Raw genomic sequence first — 22404 nt, forward strand, 5'->3', positions numbered from 1 at the left:
TTCCATCCTGGCCACATGATCCTGAAGATGAAGCGTTTCATCAGCTGCAGTTTCATCCTGGCCACATGATCCTGAAGATGAAGCGTTTCATCAGCTGCAGTTTCATCCTGGCCACATGATCCTGGAGATGAAGTGTTTCATCAGCTGCAGTTTCATCCTGGCCACATGATCCTGGAGATGAAGCGTTTCATCAGCTGCAGTTTCATCCTGGCCACATGATCCTGAAGATGAAGCGTTTCATCAGCTGCAGTTTCATCCTGGCCACATGATCCTGAAGATGAAGCATTTCATCAGCTGCAGTTTCATCCTGGCCACATGATCCTGAAGATGAAGCGTTTCATCAGCTGCAGTTCCATCCTGGCCACATGATCCTGGAGATGAAGCGTTTCATCAGCTGCAGTTTCATCCTGGCCACATGATCCTGAAGATGAAGTGTTTCATCAGCTGCAGTTTCATCCTGGCCACATGATCCTGAATGTTGTTGACGTCACTCACGCCGCCGCGTATTGTTAACAAACCTTACACTATCAGATAGAACAAGGTCATGTTTAACAACGCTACACTACACATGAAACACACTCAGACGGAGCCAGAAAGACAGGATAGAGAAGAGAGACATACTCCGATAGAGACAGAAAGAAAGGGTAGAGAGAGAGAGACACAAGCTCCAATAGAGACAGAAGGACAGGATAGAGAGCGAGAGAGAGAGAGATTCATCTTATTTATTTAGGAAGTATGGCCAACCAGGAGGTAGGAGAAATGATGAAGCCCTGCTGTCAATCAGTCTATCTATCTGTCTGCCTGCTTGCTTGTCAGCCTCTCTCTGTCTCTCTCTCAATTCAATTCGAAATTTGCTCTCTCTCGCTCTCTCTCACTTTCTCCCCCCCTCTACGTGACATTGAGAGAGCATCTAAGGACAGGCTGGTCACATGGTGAAATTGCAGCCTATTTCGCTGCATAAAAATTACAAGCTCAAGGATCTCTCTCTCTCTCTCTCTCTCTCTCTCTCTCTCTCTCTCTCTCTCTCTCTCTCTCACACATATGTCCCCTTTCCCTTCTTCTGATTCTTGTTTCATTTTCTTATTCTCTTACTCTCTCATTAATTGCCCAAATAAATGATTCCTCTTTCTGGTCTTGCCTGTGAACGGCTTCCAGAGCAGTATTCAGTCTGTCCTCAAACAGCAGACGTCCTCCTCTTCCTCACAGGGATGAGGAAAGAGGCAGGAGACATTGACTGGAGGCTGTTGGGCTTTCTGACTGGTTTACTGGCTGGCTGCTTTGCTGTCTGACATGGTAATCCAGCAGTGCAGGATTGGACTGTCACAACTCAACTGTAATGAGATGTTATACATAACCATGACGTATAACCACACACACACACACACACAATCACACATACACAATCACACACACACACACACACACACCCCATTAAAAGTATTTTTTCACTTTGTGGAGAGCTCGGTTCCCTGCTTGCCCCAGGGTGTCGCAAGGTCTGTTTCACCATGTGTGTGTGTGTGTGTGTGTGTGTGTGTGAGACCAAATATGTGCGTGTCGAAACCAAGTGGGATCTGGCTGTCACTCAAAGATTTCCGCTGTCCCTCTGTTAGCCAGACAGCAAACAACAACTGATGGGTTTTAAACACTGACTGTAGGAAGTGAGTGGAGCAGGTCCCCCCTCCGTGACAGAGCAGCCAAGTCTGGGTGAAAACCCGACTTCACCCGTTTAATCCACTTGAGTGACACGGACAAGTTGCAGCTAAAGTGTAGAAGAACCAGTTTTAAGCTCCGACAAGAATAAGAAGTGGATTGTGTCAAAGAAGTTGTGGCTCAGTCAGAATAACCATTATTTTATTTTATTTTTTATTTAAAAAAAAAATTCCCCCCATTTTCTCCCCAGTTGTACTTGGCCAATTAACCCACTCTTCCGAGCCGTCCCAGTCGCTGCTCCACCCCCTCTGCCGATCCGGGGAGGGCTGCAGACTACCACATGCCTCCTCCCATACATGTGGAGTCGCCAGCCGCTTCGTTTCACCCGACGGTGAGGAGTTTCACCAGGGGGACGTAGCGCGTGGCAGGATAACGCCATTATCCCCAGTTCCTCCGAACCAGCGCCTCGACTGACCAGAGGAGGCGCTAGTGCAGCGACCAGGACACATACCTACATCCGGCTCCCCACCCGCAGACACAGCCAATTGTGTCTGTAGGGACACCCGACCAAGCCGGCGATAACACGGGGGGATTCGAACCGCTGATCCCCGTGTTGTTAGGCAAGAGAATACACCGTTATGCTACCCAGATGCCCCAAAATGACTTTTATAACCGTTAGTCCTACAGACACCCTTCATGTCACGTCAGGTTTACTTGCAGAGCACGTTTAAAGCCCACACGTGTGAGAGCGGCTAGGTAGTGTTTTCTATCGGTTCAACAGCAAAGAGGGGAAATGAAACGTGACTCAGGGTGCATCGTATTAGTTGCAAAATGTTGCTTTTCTGCATGAATATAAATTAACCGTCTGATTCGGGAACTTGATTTAAAAAAAAAAAACCCCACATGTGTTAACTGCTGCTGTACGGTAAAGAGTAAATGTGTTGTACAGTATGAATAAATAAGACGGTGAAACACATGGAGCAAAGCACAGTAATGAGCAGCAGGCTGCACACGACAAACCAAATAGACTCAAACGTGAGGGAATACACGTGCCCACGTCAGATGCCTTCCTGCCACAACCGCTAACCCTACGTGCCCCTGTCCATAGGGTTAGTGGTTGTGTCAGGGAGGGCATCGGACGTAGAATTTTGCCAAATCATTATGCGGATTGACAAGACTGCCATCGGTGCTGTGTCCTCACAGGGTACCGACGGATGAAAACTCAAATCCGCTGTGGCGCCCCTGGGAAACGGAACAAGCCGAAAGGAGGAGTAGTAGTAGAAAGGGAATACAGTTTGGCTTTTAAGTTGATTTAGAAGATGCCATGTTTTTATACCACACTTCACAGTTATGCATGCGCGCACACACACACTCACACTCCTGCATTCAAATCCATACCTTTGTACTACTCCCTTTGTTTCTCTCTCACTCTCACAAACACTCATCAGGGGTACTATACCCCTGTGCAAACATTAGGAAACCTTTGTTCAAAATATGCTAAGTACTTTTGCAGTCCTTACATAAGTATTTTACTTACTAGCTTTTATTTAGTGTCGTATGCAGTGATTAATGATAATACTATGAAACAGTTGCATATGTACACTGCATATTAGACGCAACAGTGTTATGCATATGTGAGTAGAGTCGGAATACTTTATTCATCCCCGAGGGGAAATTGGTGCCGCGAGGGGAAATTGGTACGCCGAGGGGTAATATTAATGCTCAATCCAGGTAAGAAAATCAAAGACAGTTGAATCAGTTCATCTGGATACGTTTATCGACGGATGTGTGTCAATAAACGTTGTGTCCAGATGAACTGATTCAGCTGTCTTTGACATAAAATATATAGACAAAAGCATTGGGACACACCTCTTAATCATTGAATTCAGGTGTTTCATTCAGACCCATTGCCACAGGTGTATAAAATCCAGCAGCTAGCCATGCAGTCTGCATTTACAAACATTTGTGAAAGAATGGGTCGTTCTGAAGAGCTCAGTGAATTCAAGCGTGCTACTGTCATAGGAGGCCACCTTTGCAATAAGTCAGTTCGTGAAATGTCTTACCTACAAGATATTCCTGTCCACTGTAAGTGGTATTATTGAAAAGTGGAAGTGTTTAGGAACAACAGCAACTCAGCCTTGAAGTGGCAGACCAAGGAAGTCACACAGCGGGGTCAACGAGTGCTGAGGTGCATAGTGCGTATGAGTCGCCAACGCTCTGTTGACCCAATAACTGCAGAGTTCCAAACTTCAATTCAATTCAATTTATTGTCATTAAAAAACAATGTGCAGGCACATGTTAAAAATGAAATGAGGGCTGTGGCTTCACCAAACAGTGCAAGACAGACACAGACAAACACAGCAAACACAATATAAGATGTACACACATGAAGGCCGAAAGCTAAAAATAAGTTAAAAAAAAAGCTTGAGTACAAAATATTTAAGAATATCTACAGACATTCAGTGGGTAGCCAGGTTCAGGTGGGTAACAGCTTGGGGAAAGAAGCTGTTTTTGAGCCTGGTAGTGCGGGCTCTGAGGCTCCTGTAGCGCCTCCCAGAGCACAGGGGGGAGAACAGTCCATGGTTGGGGTGGGTGGGATCTCTGCTGATGCTCAGACCCCTTCAAAGGCAGCGTTTGTGATAAATGTCTTTTATGGCTGGGAGCTGGGTACCGGTGATATGTTGGGCCGCCTTGACGATCCGCTGCAGAGCTTTCTGGTCTACTGAGGTGCAGCTGCCGTACCACAGTGAGATGCAGATGGTCAGGATGCTCTCTATGGTGCAGTGGTAGAAGTTGGTGAGAATTTTGGGGGGTAGACGGGCGCTCCTCAGGAAATGCAGGCGTTGCTGGGTCTTTTTCACAAGGGCCTGGGTGTTTAATGTCCACGAAAAGCGTCGCTGATGTGGACTCCAAGGAATTTGAAGCTGGAAACACACTCCACTTCCACCCCATTGATGTGTATGGGGGAGTGGCTGCAGCTTCTAGACCTCCTGAAGTCCACAATCAGCTCCTTTGTCATCTGCACATTAAGGACAAGATTGTTGGTAGTACACCATGATGTGAGGTGCTGAATCTCGTCTCTGTAGAACGTCTCGTCATTGTTGGTGATATGGCAAATGACTGTGGTGTCATCTGCAAACTTAACTATAATATTTGAAGGGTGAGTTGGCAGGCAGTCGTGGGTAAAGAGGGAGAAAAGGAGGGGGCTCAGAACACAGCCTTGAGGGGCACCTGTGCTGAGGGTCAGGGTGGAGGAGGTGTGTTTACCTATCCTAACAGACTGAGGTCTGTTGTTCAGGAAGTCCAGGATCCAGTTACAGAGAGAGGGGTTGAGGCCAAGGGAGAGGAGTTTGGTGGTTAGTTTGGCGGGGATGATAGTGTTGAAGGCAGAGCTGTAGTCTATAAACTGCATCCGGATGTATGATGTTAAGTTCAAGGTAGGTTAGAGCAAAGTGCAGGGCAGTGGCAATGGCATCCTCAGTAGACCTTTTGGGACGGTAGGTGAACTGATGTGGGTCGAATGTGGGGGGGGGGGTTAATGTTTATGATGTGAGCCAGAACCAGTCTCTCAAAGCACTTCATGGCAATGGGGGTGAGTGCTATGGGTCGGTAGTCATTCAGACATGTGGATGTTGGTTTCTTGAAGACAGGAATGATCGAGGTGGTCTTAAAGCATGCCGGGACTTAAGATTGGGACAGTGAGAGGTTAAATACAAAACTTCCTCTGGCATTAACATCAGCACAAAAACTGTGCGCCTGGAGCTTCATGGAATGGGTTGCCATGGTCGAGCAGCTGCATGCAAGCCTTACATCACCAAGCACAATGCCAAGCGTCGGATGGAGTGGTGTAAAGCACGCTGCCACTGGACTCTGGGGCAGTGGAAACATGTGGAGTGACGAATCATGCTTCTCTGTCTGGCAGTCTGATGGACAAGTCTGGGTTTGGCGGATGCCAGGAGAACGTTACCTGCCTGACTGCATTGTGCCAACTGTAAAGTTTGGTGGAGGAGGGATAATGGTATGGGGTTGTTTTTAAGGGGTTGGGCTAGGCCCCTTAGTTTCAGTGAAGGGATATCTTAATGCTTCAGCCTTCCCAGAAGAGTGGAAGCTGTTATAGCTTCAAATGGGGGACGAACTCCATATTAATGCCTATGGATTTAGAATGGGATGTCATAAAAGCTCCTGTAGGTGTGATGACCAGGTGTCCCAATACTTTTGTACATTTGGTGTATATTCTAACTTCATGACAGCACTGACCTTGAAACAAATAGAAAAGAAGCGCCTGTCATTTACCCTGGCAAATAGGAATACCTCACCTCAGAACTTACTCTGAAGATTCATCACGACAGAGGATGGAGAACCCACAGCCTGAAGATTGCGTTTGCACTGCGGCTCTCTGTAATAACGGAGACAGATGAACTGAGAAATGTTGGAGATGGGCTGATGGAGGGAATAGGGAGGGAGAGAGGAGCAGCCAGCGACCTGTAAGGTGTCAGAACTGATGAGGTCTGTAGACAGAAGAGCAAGAGATGCTTGCACCACAACAAACCCCCTGCTGTCACTACCACACACACACATACAGAGATATGAGTGGGCTGGGCTTCACCTCTGTGAGAACTGGGTCAGCCTCTGTTGTTAGATGTATCATCACAGTCAATCCCATAATGCCCTGGGTGCTTTGGAAGATGCATGCAAAACATGGGCAAACACATCTTTACACGAGCATGCATGCATAAGCATTCATACAGAAATGCACACAGTACTACTCCCCAGCACACACACATGCACACACAAACTTTGTCATAAACAAACTTTGCCTCCTTCCCCTGTGTATGAATTTACTCTGCTGAAGGGTGAGGAAGAGATTCACAGAGAGGGGGGAGGAGAGAGAGGGGGGGGAGAATTGAATTTAAAACAGCTCCTTGTTTAATAAGAAATAGATTTTAGCAATTAACAATGACATGTCTTTGTTTATGGTATTAACAAAGTCACTCCTTTACATGAACATCCAGAGTTCATCTTGCATCACAGAACCACAGATCCTTTCAAAGCTTGAGAGAGCGAGAGAGAACGAGTGAGTTCATAGAACAACAGAGAGTTTTGTGTCAGATATAAACTCAGTGAAGGCTTTATTTGCATCACTTCCTGTTTGGAAATGTTCTGCTGTGCACCTGGGAGGACAAAAAAAAAACAAACAGGAAGAGGGAAACGGAGACAAGAAGAGAATAGAGGAAAGAGAGAGAGAGAGAGAGAGAGAATGAAGGGCGGTCAGTGGTAATCCCTCAAGGTCTGTGAGCCTTTTTGTCTGTTGTGTATCAGCCAGCAGCAGAGCCACACATGTTTTTATGTGTGTGTGTGTGTGTGTGTGTGTGTGTGTGTGTGTGTGTGTGTGTGTGTGTGTGTGTGTGTGTGTGTGTGTGTGTGTGTGTGTGTGTGTGTGTGTGTGTGTTCGTATGAGGCTAGTGTATGTTGCCAGCAAAATAGCATGTCCAGTTTGCACCACCCTCTGTTGGAGTGGTGTAATGTGAATGCCAGTTGGGGCAGATAGGGGTTAGCCTTGTGAAACCAGCCTAAATCTTGCATGCTGATTTTTCGCTATGCGACATAAAAAAGGAGGGAAAGTGACAGATTCGCCCTCTGGTGGCTGTGTGCCTTCTTCAGAGAGAAATGGGTTGAGTACTCCATAGGGAATATTAAAAAAAATAATACATATATATATATATATATATATATATATATATATATATATATATGTATATCTCGGGCTATGTTGCAATGTTAAGGCAGCTACGCCACTTTGATGTGATTTGAGCCTACTTTTATTATTTATGTAAAGGTGAGAGTAAGAAATTTACACCATATCACATGCTATTAGCGATTAGCGATAGCGGTTAACTTGCGCGATCATAGCTGCACATCAATAATTCATGATGGTAAATACTCTTCAATACAAACTCATCTTATTAATGTATTCCAGCATTGTTGCTTACTGTGAAGTGTGGGCAAGCTGTGAGAGGTGCAGTCATCTTCCTCAGAGCTGTGCTGTTTGTCCACTAGTCCATCTGGAAAACTTAACGTTAAGTATTTAGATATTAGAAAATCTGAAAAATGTTTTTCAGGAAACGATAGACGAAGAACAACCTGGTGAGCTGCAGTGAACAAAGATTAAAAAAAGGAAACCAGGGGCATCCGGGTAGCATAGTGGTTTATTCTGTTGCCTACCAATACGGAGATCGCCGGTTCGAATCCTCGCATTACCTCTGGCTTGTTTGGGCGTCCCTACAGGCACAATTGGCCGTGTCTGCGGGTGGGAAGCTGGATGTGGGTATGTGTTCTGGTTGCCGCAATAGCGCCTCCTCTGGTCGGTTGGGGTGCCTGTTCAGGGGGGGGGGGAATAGTGTGATCCTCCCATGCGCTACGTCCCCTCGACGAAACTCCTCACTGTCAGGCAAAAAGAAGCGGCTGGTGACTCCACATGTATCGGAGGAGACGTGGTAGTCTGCAGCCAGGGTCCGAAATTAACTTTTTGGCTTATCGGCCAATGGGACTGGTAGATGAAAAAATCTACCGGCCAAGCATATTTTTTACCGGCCAAAATAATTAGTAGCCTTTTTTGTGCCATACATACATTTTCAGTACATATCAATAAGAGAATAAGGTATTGTGTTGAATAAAAGCTTTTAAAAATGTGACGAGCAGATCTGAAGCAAAAATATTTTATGTAAAATTAGTCAGTGGTTAAAAGATAAAATGTTACAAGTATGATTTCATGTTTTATTTGCAGTATTATTGTAACTACTCGAGTGCTCCACATGCCCATCCCTTGTCCCAGACTACTTCTCACTCTACAGCAGCCACCGTCCATGAAGTCTGGCCTCCTGCTCCTGACAGAGTCTTGTTGCCACAGATCAACAGAACTGGTTGGGTTATACTCCCTGATCTCGGGAGATGACAGCTGCACCATCAGTAGATCCGAGAGTGTGTCTGAGTTGAGGTTGGACCGCCAATCAGTTTTAACCTGTTTCATGGTGTTGAAGCTAGCTCACAGCTAACGTTAGTGCAAGCTAGGTGTCACATACTAGTAGGGTTACCAATGTTCTATCCCAGGAAAACGGGACGGGAGGGCGGAGGTAATCAAGAAAAAAATGCCAGAGTAACAGCTTACATGACGCTTTGTATAGGTAGCCCAGAGCGTTATGTAATGATAATAATAATAATAATAATAATAAACTTTATTTGTATAGAACTTTTCATACAAACAATGTAACCCAAAGTGGTTTTACATTTCAACACATAAGATACTATAGTAGGCTAAAGCTATAGAGTAAACATATGTCTGTTAAAAATATATCCATACATATAATAATAATAATAATAACTTTATCTATCGAGCACTTTTTGCTGTTAAGCTTATTGTCACAGTCCATGCTGTTGTAGCTCAGTCTGTGTTTAACTGTATGATATACAGATAAAGTCTTGCACGCAGCAACTTTGTAATTTTCAGTAGTAGTCACGGCAAAGAACTTGCTAATGCTAGATTGTGTAGTCCTCTTGTGCGTGGCGGCATGATCAAAAACTCCCGACGACACAGGTTGCAGAAATCTCTTGCCAAATCGCCACTGGCAGGTTTAACCCAATTATAGACCCTTTTACAGTTGGTAAACAGTGATCACGTGATTTTGCTGCCAGAATGCGTGCGCATACTATGCGTGACATAGGTCATAAAAGGGTCTATACCTCTCTTCCCACTGCTGATTGTATGTACACAATCTTCTGCCCGAATCGCCATCTACACTTGCACTCATTTTTCCCAACAGGATCGGGAGGAAGAGACGAGTAAGTTACATATACGGGCCAGTTGGTTTAGTTTAAAATGATGTTTCTTTCCAACTGAGCGCCACCCATCGGTATTTCCACACAGCACACATAGGCCAGATTTAAAGACAGTATACATGTATATATAAAATATTTTTTAAATCATTCAGATACGGGACAAATGTCCCGTACGAGACGAACCACCTTTGATCTGAATACGGGGCATCCCGGCTAATACGAGACAGTTGGCAACCCTACATACTAGTGCTAGCTGGCTAACGTTAGCTACAGCCAGCACTTTCATGCTGGTCTGCTCGGACATGGCTATTAGCGCCTTTACGGAGGATGTTGCGAGGAGAGGCTCCGATTGAGCCTGTGAGGCATTCATACAGGTAATGTGACATCTGGAGGTCTCATGTTCCTTGATGTTTTCTACCTTCATAATCTTGTTACTGATGACAAATGACTTGCTACGGTTTTCGGCATCCTGGCGACAGACGGAGCAGCTCATTATCACGGTCTGCGCATTATACTGCAGCCAGCCTCCCGCAGCTCCTTTATCGTCATACCTCCGCTTTTTACTAAACTTTATTTTTTTCGGTTTGGTGGTGATGGTGGCTTCTTTCTCCTCTTCGGGGCATGGTTGTCTTTTTGATGGTGGTTTTGCGCCCTCTAAATATCGCCATGTAACTGGTGTTGCTCGCTAACGTCAGTTAAAAGAATAGAGTAGGCTAATACCGAGTTTGACGGGTGCTGCTGTCGTGGTTCCTCTCGAGTGTGTGTGTAATGTTACCCGCCAGTAGCATCTAGCAACATTCTAATGCACTTTGATTGGTTAATTTCTGTTATTGCTGTTGCTATGTTATTGTTCTAATGCACTTTGGTTGGTTAATTTCTGTTATTGCTGTTGCTAAGGAGAGGGAGAGCGATGGGGGGGATTAAGTAGTTGGATTTCACTTTTTTTGTTACTCGCCATGTGGCGGGTAGGCTTCTGTGATTTACTCGCCATTCAGAAAACGTACTCGCATTTGGCGGGTGGTGAGTGTTAATTTCGGACCCTGTCTGCAGCCCTCCCCGGATCAGCAGATGGGGTGGAGCAGTGACCGGGACGGCTCATAAGAGTGGGGTAATTGGCCAGGTACAACTGGGGAGAAAAGGGGGGGGGGTGCAGACTAACCTAACACCCTTACGTATAGAGGTACATTCAGCTGACAGAAAATACCCAGGGTATAGATTTGAATTTAGAAGAAGTGAAACTATAAATAACTAAATATTAAAAGGACATTCTGGGTGTTCAGGTGGTGTAGCAGTCTACTCCGTTGCCTACCAACATGGGGATCAGTGGTTCAAATCCCCGTGTTACCTCCGGCTTGGTCAGGCGTCCCTACAGACACAACTGGCCGTGTGTGCTGGTGGGAAGCCGGATGTGAGTATGTGTCCTGATCGCTGCACTGGCGCCTCCTCTGGTCGGTCGGGGTGCCTGTTCGGGGGGGGGGGTCTAGGGGTATAGCGTGATCCTTCCACGCGCTACATCCCCCTAGTGAAACTCCTCACTGTCAGGTGAAAAGAAACAGCTGGTGACTCCACATGTATCGGAGGAGGCATGTGGTAGTCTGCAGCCCACCCGGATTGGCAGAGGGGGTGGAGCAGCGACCGGGACGGCTCGGAAGAGTGAGGTAATTGGCTGGATACAAATGGGGGAAAAAAATCCAAAAAAGAAGAGGAAACCACAGGCTCATAACTCAGCAGACTTCAGGATGCCTTCTTCAGGATGTTCTTGAGGACAACATGTGGATTCCTTTCCTTTCCTTAATCTTTGGGTACTGAGCCTGTTACCTTGCAGCTCTACGATGCAGTTGTGTGTTCTCTGCTTTTATTGAGCGGCAGTAAACAAACACATTTCTGAAACAACGTCCATGTTCAATAAAATAAAATTTCATGTCCTCAAGTTTAGGACGGGTGAAACAACAGAAATGGAGACATTTTCCGAAAAGTCTTGGAACACAAAGTTGGAAGCAGAGTGTAACTTCCTTTTCATAATTTACTTATTTAACGAGTCTTGTAAACACGAATCTTTAAGCGATTACATTAATTAAATGCGTATAGACACTTAAATCAAACTATCACCTTAATTCTATTAAACTAAGACAACGATCTTTGGGATTTTAGCGTTAAAGTGGAAATTAACAAGCTCTCTCCTTCCCTGTCCCTCCCCAGACACCTCCTCAGGCTCAGAGGGCGAGGGCCCGGCAGACGGTGAAGAGGAGGAGGGGGAAGGTGAGGAGGGGGGCGGCGGCGGGACCTCCTCCAGCCGTGAGGGGAGCATCAGCATGGAGCACTGGATCAGCCGCGCCATCCACGGCACCTCCTCCACCACCACCACCACCTCCTCCACGGCCTCCTCGTCCTCCTCCTCCACACGGAGCGGTGGGGGCAGTGCGGCTGCCGCCGGCAGGCTGGCTGATGTCCTGGCTCAGCACGCCCACATCTCCACCCGGCATCACCACCACCACCACCACCACCACCACCACAAGACAGGTGAGGAGGGGGTCAATTTTAAACTCTTATTATACAAGAAAGGAGTAGGGGCTTGAAAGCATTGTTTTCTAGAGTTTGCACCTCGACGGGGTATGAGTGAAGACAAATAAGAAAATGGGCAAAATTAAATGTGGGGGAGCGTTTGCATTGTATCGTGAGAAGTATACCTGTTTGTCTACTCAGGTGTGCAGAAAGCTGTTCCCTTAAATGTAAAAAAGGCATCATAGTCCCCAAAGTTGTGCCATTCAGTTCGAAGAGAAGTAATGGAGGTTTAAAATCGATCCGAACACAAATCCAGACCTCCAACTAGATTATCTTGTAAGTCTCCAGTAATTCTTCTGGACTGTTTCACGCGCTTTAAGGATTTATTTAAATTGTACTCATAACGGGACGATGTCCTGCCTGTCCGAGACCCGGATCAAAGTGGATTCTGGTTGTCTTTACCATTATGTGTGGGGGAACGGGGTTAGAGATAGTGAAACCTTTGGTGAGGATAGTGTATCTTAGTCATTCTGTTTGAATACAAACTTCCGGTTAACGAAAAGAATGGTTATAATTCTGGACAGAGCTGCCGAAGTCCTCACACACCCATTGGGGAAGGTGAAAGAGGAAAGAATGATGAAGAAGTCATTATACTACACAACCCTCAGTGTACAAGCCTCCATTCAGTGAAACAACACTAACATTACATTATATTACATTACAGTCATTTAGCCGACGCTTTTATCCAAAGTGACTTACAATAAGTGCATCATTTAACGCAGGAAATCAGGAAAACTACTAGTCATCAGAGATCATAAGTGCATCTAAACAAGCATCTAAGAGCAAAACCAGTGCTAAAGTAAAACCGCAAGAAAGAGATTCTTTTTAAATGAGTGAATACAATAAGTGCTAAGAACAAGTAACAGGGTACCAGTAGTTCTTAAAGAGGTCAGGTTTCAACCTGCGCCGAAAGATGGGCAGCGACTCGGCTGTCCTGACATCAGTGGGGAGTTCATTCCACCACTGTGGGGCCGGGACAGAAAAGAGCCGTGACCGGGTCGACCGGCAGCAGGGACCTCTGAGCGACGGGGCAACCAGGCGTCCCGAGGCAGCAGAGCGAAGTGGTCGGGCGGGGGTGTAGGGCTTTACCATGGCCTGGAGATAGGAAGGAGCTGCTCCTTTCACTGCCCTGTAGGCTAGCACCAGAGTCTTAAACTGGATTGAGCAGCTACTAAGAGCCAGTGTAGAGACATGAGAAGGGGAGCTGTGTGGGAGAACTTAGGGCGGTTGAACACCAGACGAGCTGCAGCTTTCTGAACAAGCTCCAGAGGTCTGATGGCCGATGCCGGAGCGCCAGCAAGGAGGGAGTTGCTGTAGTCCAGCCGGGAGATGACCAGAGCCTGGATGAGCACCTGTGCCGTCTCGTCGGTGAGGAACATCTAAAACATGTTTCATTTGGCTGGGCCCCCCTGGAAATAAACACTGTAAAGGACCTCGGAGGGTCCCTGAACCCTAGTTTGAGAGCCGTTGTACTCCATCATCATCATCAGTTCCGTAACTTATGGGGGTCGTAAGAGGACAGCTGATGCCTCAACAAGTCTCTTCCACTGATCCAGTGTGGTAATTGAGTTTGGTTGAGTCATCATTGTGTGTCAGTAGGGGGAGTACCTGGTGGTCCCTATCTCCTCTCCAGTTATGGATGGCCGTTGGTTCACAGAGGAACTCATCCGCCCTTTGAAAGGTTTTGTTTTTGGTCCTCCACACACCCTCCTCACAACAACCCAAGGGTTGACGTGGGGGTGCCGGTTTAGTCGCCAACGACCTGACGGTTGCAGTGTAACGTCGTACCCAGGACGATTGTACTATGAGATGATTGTTTCCATCATGCCCACTAAAGACTCATTTCTGTGTACCTTAGGTGGAAATGTGTGTCTGAAAGGAGTGCAATTGTTTGTGGCAGTGGGTGTTCAGGTGAGAGCACGGGAAGTGTGTGTGTGTGTGTGTGTGTGTGTGTGTGTGTGTGTGTGTGTGTTAGGGGACTGCCACTATTTGTGTGTTATGGGGGTGTTTTGTGTATTAATGGAGGATTTACACAGATTTAATTTTTGTATTGGTTATAACAGGGTTTGAGTCTGTATGAACTCACTTGTGTCTTTTTCAACATTTCAGAATTCAAAGTTAATAACCTCTCCTTTACCATCTATCTATCTATCCATCTCTCTGTCTGTCTGTACATATCTATATATCTATATAGATATAGATAGAAAAAGGTCTATATAGATATAGATTTATGTATCTATATAGATCTATACATATATATCTGGACAGACACATAGACACCGATTTTCTAGACAGAGTAATGCTTACTAACAAACAAACTACAGGATCTGCTCTCAGTAGAGTGCAGATCTCCGCCAGGCATATCTCACCTTCTCCGGTGTTCCAACTTGGCGTCTACTGGGAGAATACTGTTTTCCTATGGTCGGGATGAGAAGTTACAGAAGTGGGTGTGTCCCAACTGCTAAGTGTACAATAATGTGAGTGGATAACCATGGTAGTCGACTGACAGCTGTGATATCTTACAGGAAACTGATTGATTTAAATGAAAGATAGAATGAGGAACGTTGGCCTTTTTTAACAAGCAGGGTCAGCGCATCACCTTGGTATATACTGCACTTGATGGTCACTTGTGTGATGGCCTTGGAGTTGGCCTCTAGGTTTGTTTTCCACTGTCACATTGAGTTTTGAGGAAGGTTATCAGTGTCCTGTTGGCCTTGTATAGTGCCAAGCGCTGCAGTATCCATGTGTGGGGCATCGAGTCATAGGCCTTTTTGTAGTCAAACCAGGCAGTGTTCAGTTTGGTCTGTCTGGTCTTAGAGTCTTGGATGACTGCTCTATCAACCAGTAGCTGGTTCTTTAACCCTCTGGTGTTGCTTCGATTTTTTGATTTTGATATACTATATTAATCCCTGTGGGGAAATGCTCTGCATTTAACCCATCCTACCTGTGTATCTAGGAGCAGTGGGCAGCCATCGTGCAGCGCCTGGGGACCGTTTCCAGTTCGTCTTGCCATGCCTTGGTCAGGGGCACAGAGAGGAGTATTAACCCTAACATGTATGTCTTTTTTGATGCTGGGGGGAGAGCACCCGGAGAAAACCCACCACAGACACAGGGAGAACATGCAAACTCGACACAAAGGACGACCTGGGATGACCTCCAAGGTTGGACAGCCCCAGGGTCTGAACCCAGGACCTTCTTGCTGTGAGGCAACAGCCCTGACCACTGGGCCACCATGCCGCCCAACATGTCCTTTCCAATTTCCAATGCCTTTCTGAGTTTTGCTCATGTACTGAATCATGTGCCTATTAAACTTAGCTGCTATGATCCCTGAGAGGAGCTTCCGTGTTGTGGAGAGGCAGGTTATTGGCCGATAACGTGTTGTACCCTTGTGAGGAGTCTTTATGATCAGTATTGTTCTTCCCTGTGTTAGCCAGTCTGGGTGAGACCCTGATGTTAGCAGCTGGTTTATTTGTGCTGCCAGGCATTCATGGAGTGCTGTTTGTAGGTTGTTTCATGTAGTGCTGTTTCAGCCAGTAGGTTTGGATCATGTCCGGTCCCAGTGCAGTCTTGCCCTGGGAGGTTGCTGTGGTCTGCTCTTAGGTTCACCAGCCACTGGGCATCGGTGTTTCATTATGCCTCCTCCTCCCATCTATCCTTCCAGTATTGCTCAGTCTCACTCTGGGTGGCTTTGGTGTTTTTCCCTTGTTACTCTGCAGCTGGGAGTACACTTTGAATCGTTCTTTGAGGAACAGGCCAGTTACTCTTTTGGCTCCTGCTTCTCTAGTGTATCTCTTCATTCTGGCAGCCAGAGCGCTGAGCCTTGATTCCAGGGCCTCACTTATGGACATCTTGTTGTACTTATTCAACCGGGCTCTGTATTTCATCGCACCTTTCTGCGCCTCTGTTAACTGGCTGACATCTGTCTGTACTGCTTTGATCTTGGCTTCCATTCTTCTCTTCCATGCAGGGTACTGTTAGTGGGTGACCTGTGTTCTTAATCCTGTACCCAAGCATCACCAGGATTATGGCTGCAGTGGCATATACAAGCTCGTTGGTCTCCGTTATGGTGGCGGTCGATATATTGTGTAAGGCTGTGTTCACATCCGAAAGCAGGCTTTGTGATGGTACTTTGTCACTGAGTTGTGGAAGCTGAGCCCGGGGGTTGACTGTCTTTAGTCTGGCCATTTTGATTCTCTAAGTAGCTTCAGCTGTCATGGCTGGTAGAATTGTTTCAGCTGGTTGGAGTCTGTCCTCGTATCTTTTGCCTACTAGGCGGGCATTCAGGATTGATGAATTTTATAGTCATCCTGTTGGAGCCTCTCCATCTATATATATATATATATATATATATATATATATATGAAAATTTTAATTTTAAATTTTTTTCTTTTGCTATTTCCCCAAAGGGAAATTCTTCTCTGCATCTAACCCATCTTAGCTGTGTAGCTAGGAGCAGTGGGCAGCCTCCATGCAGCACCCGGGGACCATCTCCAGTTCGTCTTCCCATGCCTCGGTCAGGGGCACAGACAGAAGTATTAACCCTAACGTGCATGTCTTTTTTATGGTGGGGGAAACCGGAGCACCCGGAGAAAACCCACCACAGACATGGGGAGAACATGCAAACTCCACACACAGGATGATCTGGGATGACCTCCAAGGTTGGACAACCCCGGGGTTCCGACCCAGGACCTTCTTGCTGTGAGGCGACAGCGCTAACCACTGGGCCACCGTGCCGCAAATGTGCATTTGTGTCGTGTGTGTGTGTGCGTGCGTGCGACGAGGGGTCGCTGAGTGGTTTGACAAGGATCAAGATGATGTAAATCATGTGTTATGGCCTTCAGTCACCAGTTCTCAACCCAGTTGAACGCCTATGAGAGATGTTGGACCGACGTGTTAGACATCGCTCTCCACCACCATCCTCAAAACACCAAATGAGGGAATATCTTATGGAAGAATGGTGTCCATCCCACCAGTAGAGTTCAGAGACTTGTAGAATCTGTGACAAGGAGCTATGAAGCTGTGTTGGAGGCTCGTGGAGGCCCGACACCTCACTAAGACACTTTATGTTGGTTTTTCCTTTCATTTGACTGCCGTCTTATATCGAGGGGACTCATGTAGTAAAGAGTTAGAAAGTAAAAATGTGCCTTTGTAGGGTTCAAATCAAAAGTAGTTAGTCATGTCTATATACACAGGTGTCCTTCAGAGGTCACTGGAAAGGACATGGTAGACCCGCTGCCAGGGTTGGGGGTTTCATTCCCACTGGTGCCACTTAATGCTGAAACCGTACAGGCTTCCAATGAATGGCAGCGCACCGCCGCTGAATCCCATCTCTGTCCTCCTGCTGTTGACTGTGGTCGCGTCGCAGCTAAACGGCCCTGCTGGCAGCGGGTTTGTTTTCACGCTGGCACGGCTGAAGCTCCGCTCCGGAGGCAGCGCATGAATACACACACGCGCACACACACACACACAGACCTCCTGCCAGGTTCACTAGGCCAGCGTCCAGCTGATTCACCACTCAGATGTGACAGGAAGTCTCGCCTGCTGTTTCTCGTTTATTTGGTTTTGTTGGTTTTCTTCTTGTTGTTTGTTTAGTTTTTTTTTGTCTCTTTCCACTCGCTACCAGTACAACCCCTTCACATGATCAAGGTTATAGGGTTTATACTGTCTAATACAAGCTGTTCCATTGTACATTGTATGATACAAAGACATCCTCTGAAGAGTGGGGGCTCAAAACATGTCACACTTGTGTGATGTCATTAAAGTATAGCTGTGTGTGTGTGTGTGAGTGAGTTTATAGTTGGTTATGACTCATTTTCTACTTCAAGTAGCATCAATAGTGTGTCGTAGAGTTTTCTAATTGGCCAGCTGTTTAAAACATGTCAGCTGACATTGTGCACTCTGCCACACCAACAAGTGCGTCAAGTTGAGTGAAATACCAACTGTGGTGAGTTTACAATGACCGTTCCATGAATAGTGCATTATGTTTAGTCCGTTTTTCAACTGGTATGACATTTGCAGAAAGAAGTGGTGGTATCTTGTTGCAAGGTTTTCAGTATAAAGTACCACCAAAAAAAACCAAAAACCCTCTTATCAGTTGTGACCGAGTTCAGGCTGGGTTTTACTGTGAAAATTCTCAGTGGTGTATATATGTGTGGCTTTACAGATACCTTTTCAATTTGCTTGTTCAAAGCCAAAACAAAACGGTTCCCTAATGTATTCGAGAGGGGGAGAAAGAGTGAGCGAGAGTGTGTGTGTGTGTGTGTTTTCTTGTCTTTATGCATGCTCGATAATCCAGATAAGAAAATCAAAGCTAGTTGAATCAGTTCATCTGGACACGTGTATTGACAGATCCGTTTCGTCACTCATTTAAGTGACCTCTTCAGTTTCAACTGACTGCAGGTATCCCCACCCTTGTAAACAATAAAGGCACATATAATGAAAGGAAAGCTGTCATTCTTTGGGCACACCTGTCGTCCAGGTGGAAGTAAATTAATGAAGAAAGCAATTTTGGGAACTACACCAGCAAAGCGCAAGAGAGGTTGACCAAAAAGGCAGTATCATCATGACATCAAAGAATGGCTTAGTCTGAAAATATCAGAGGCAACAAGATCAGCTCAGGACAGAAAGGAGGAGACTTGTTTGGCAAGCATGTCATCCTGATGCTGCTGGCACCCCTCGCTAACGAAGAAGCCTTGAAGAAGAAGAAGAAGAAGAAGAAGAAACAATACTCTTGCATAGTGACCGAAACCAACGATCGGTTTCATATGCAGATAGGCGTAACCTAGAATTTCAATGGCCATATGTACTATTCACAGAGGATTGGGTAATAGTCACAATAACAGCATTGTAAGATGGTGACAGATGTACTCTAAAGCCTCCTACAGACTGCGACTTGGGCCGTCTCAGATGAAAGATGACTAAACATGGCGATATCTTTGGTCGTGGCTCCAAAACGGTGGTCCTGCGTCGCACTGCGAGACAGGTTCAAAGACGGCCGTTATTGTGGTCTCGCAACCGAAGATATCCTGGGACAAAAGTCTGACAGTGTCAGAAATTTAGGATGACCATCTCACAATGTGACTGCTGCTATGACCTACGTCTACTAACCAACCAATAGAAATGCAGCATGAAATGACGCACTGATCAACACGACGCGGAATCTTTGCTGGCGCTAAACACAAACAGACTGTTAGCATCTGTGACCCAAATGTGGTGGATTCAACAAAACAAGCTAAAAACAAGCCGGCATATGTCTGGCGTCCATCTCTGTCGTTGAGGGCGCTGTCTGTTGTCTGCCTGTGTCTGTGGCGTGCACTAAGTAGGTCGAATTTTCTTTTGCTGCCTGGTTTTCGACTTTCCGTGTTGTGCTAGACGAGCCTTATCTGTGAACTTAGTCACACGTTGGAAAGTGGTCTCATCTAGATACGACGTGAGTCTCTGTTGGATCTGCTCTTCTTTGGCTTTCAAAGCGTTGACGGTAAAATTAGCTTGTCTCACCCGTTCATTCAACAGCTCTGTGCCTTCTGGAGGATCTGGTTAGCTCGGTGGCCCTTGACCGAAGATTTCATTTGCAGGCTCTTAGGTGTAATCCTGCTCTGTCTGCATCTGAGGCTGAATCTCAGATGGTTCCTGTAGTCTGCCATCTTACGTGCCATTTGCTTGTACTCACGTACAAGTTTAAGGCAGTCCTTGTTGAAACGAGTCAAAATGTCCTGAGACATGCTCAATAATCCAGATAAGAAAATTAAAGAAAGTTGAATCAGTTCATCTGGACACAACGTTTATTGACAGAAATGTTTCATCACTCATCTAAGTGACCTCTTCAGTCTCAACTGACTGCAGGTATCCCCACCCTTATAAACAATACAGTGGCATAATGACCGAAACCAACGATCAGTCTCATATGCAAATAGGTGTGACCATTAACTAGAGTTTCAGTGGCCATGTGTACTATTCGCAGAGGATTTGGGAATGTTTGCAATCACAGCATTGTAAGATGGCAACAGATGTACTCGTATGTGTGTTCTTGTACTTCTATCTTTGTGAGGACCAATGTGAGTTTTTAGCCATCAGAGTGTGGACATTTTTGCCGGTCCTCAGTTCTATAAGGGTCTGTTAGGGTAAAGACTTGGGTTTAGGGTTAGGGTTGGGATTAGGTTAAGGTTAGGGTAAGGGCTCAGTTTCAGCATGTAGTTCTAATGGTTAAGGTTAGTGTTAAGGGCAAGGGAATGAATGTAGTCAGTGAAAGTCCTCACATAGATAGAAGTACAAGAATATGTGTTTGTGTGTGTATGTGTGCACGCTTGTGTGTGTGTGTGTGCATGTGCGCACATGTGCATGTGGTTTCTGGTTTACAAAGACTTGAGGTAGATCATTCTCCATCAACTCTCATTCAGTCCTTATCATAGCCGCTCTGCCTGCCTGTGTAGATAAGTTTCTATCGGTTCCTATCGCCCCGATTTGTTCCACATTTCATCCATCCACATTTTCCTCTCCCTTTTTTTGTTGTTGTTCAAATCGCTTGTGTCTACAGGAGTGTTGGAGAATGACCTCCTCACATGTGGTTGTTGTGGTTTGGCTTTTTGGCCGAGCGTCTGTTCTACAGAGCACAACGGTTCTGTGTCCACAGGGTACCTCATTTTTGTTTTCTTACTTTTTCTATTTGTAGTTTCTGAACAAAGTGCTGAGTGTTTGTAAGGCTGATTATTGAAAATCCCATTAGGAGTGTAGCGCTGTGTTGATGTAATTTTGATCTAACCTAAGTTTGATGTAACGTCAGAGCTTTAAACAGGGAGGCCCATACTTCATAGTGAAACTGCTGAAGAACTGTTTTCAAGTTTTCCTTCCTTCTCGTCCCTGACTCACAGGCCCTTTATCCCACCTCTCCCTGAAGAGGGCTGGGCCGGCCGGCCCCATAGAGAACGGCAAATCTGGGCTGCACCGCTCTGGTGAGTTACGATCAGGGCAAGGCTGGCGGAGAACAGAGTCGCTGGGTCAGTATCGTGTAATTCAAAGGCATGTAGACAAGATGCCATGTCCCCATTTGATTTTTAAAGTTTCAAGAAACGCTACATCATTTTAGTGAGTTTGCTGACATCTACAGGTTAAAAAGCATGTAAAGGTTAAAAACATGGCAGCCTGGTCTTGGAACTCCGTGATGTTAGCATAGCAGGATAAAAAGCTGCAGCAAATAACATTGATAATGGCTCTGTTTGATTTTTGACAGACAGACAGACAGACAGACAGAGCCAGCATTAACAGTTGTCAATAGTATTGTCAGTGCTACTTCATTGGCTGACCTCAATAAAACAGAGCCATTATTAGTGTTATTAGCTTCAGCTGTGTTTATCCTGCTATGCTAACATTAGAGAATACCAAGACCAGCCTGCCATGTTATTTTTTTGCCCCCCCCCCCACACACACACACACATTTTTTTCTCCCCAATTGCATCCGGCCAATTACCCCACTCCTCCGTGCTGTCCCGGTCGCTGCTCCATCCCCTCTGTCAATCCGGGGAGGGCTGCAGACTACCACATGCCTCCTCTGATACATGTGGAGTCGCCAGCCACTTCTTTGCACCTGACAGCGAGGCGCGAGGAGTTTCGCCAGGGGGACGTAGCGCATGGGAGGATCACGCTATTCCCCCCAGTTCCCCTGAACAGGCGCCTGACCAGCCAGAGGAGGCGCTAGTGCAGCAACCAGGACACATACCCACATCCGACTTCCCACCCGCAGACACAGCCAATTGTGTCTGTAGGGATGCCCAACCAAGCCAGAAGTAACACGGGGATTCGAACCGGCGATCCCCGTGTTGGTAGGCAACGGAATAGACTGCCACGTCACCCGGATGCCCCTCTGCCATGTTTTTAACCTTTACACGGTTTTTAACATGTAGATGTCAGATAACTCACTAGAATTGTCTAGGGTTTAGTTCATCTTTGAATACACTTTTGACCCTCATGTCCCCATCTTCTCCCTTCCAAGCTTGCGGGTCAAGTTGTCCATCGGTGGTTCCCTGCAGCCTAAACTTGTGCCTGACCATGAGGCAAAAGCTTGGAATAGAAGTAACACAATGCTAACCAAAAGATAGCATTGGCTCTGGAGTGCTGTGGTTGCATGAAATAACGTGTGTTTATGTGGGTGTGGGTGTGTGTGGGGGTTGTTGAAAAAAAAAGCTGTTGCTTGCAGCCTTTTGAAAATGTAAATTGTTGATGAGGAATCTCAACAATGCCTTCAAAGGGGCTAAAAGACGCACTTCCTCCTTTCAAGGTTACTCTGCTTGAAGCTGTTCGTTGATCAGGCTGGTTATGCGGCATGTTTTCGTTTGTTTGTCCATCCAGAGACAATCTGCTTTCAGG

The 22404-nt window shown here is 46.2% G+C and overlaps 1 protein-coding gene across 2 annotated transcripts in view; it reads left to right on the forward strand.

The window, feature by feature from the left end:
* Positions 1-22404, forward strand: part of LOC130123478 (disco-interacting protein 2 homolog C) — a 191010-nt gene that overhangs the window by 19675 nt on the left and 148931 nt on the right. For both annotated transcript variants that reach the window (XM_056292647.1, XM_056292649.1), the window contains exon 4: positions 11683-12003. In XM_056292647.1, the coding sequence (XP_056148622.1) occupies positions 11683-12003 (321 nt within the window). The remainder of the gene's footprint in view (positions 1-11682; positions 12004-22404) is intronic.

Source organism: Lampris incognitus, chromosome 14 (genome assembly GCF_029633865.1).
Source record: "Lampris incognitus isolate fLamInc1 chromosome 14, fLamInc1.hap2, whole genome shotgun sequence".
NCBI classification, from domain to species: Eukaryota; Metazoa; Chordata; class Actinopteri; order Lampriformes; family Lampridae; genus Lampris; species Lampris incognitus.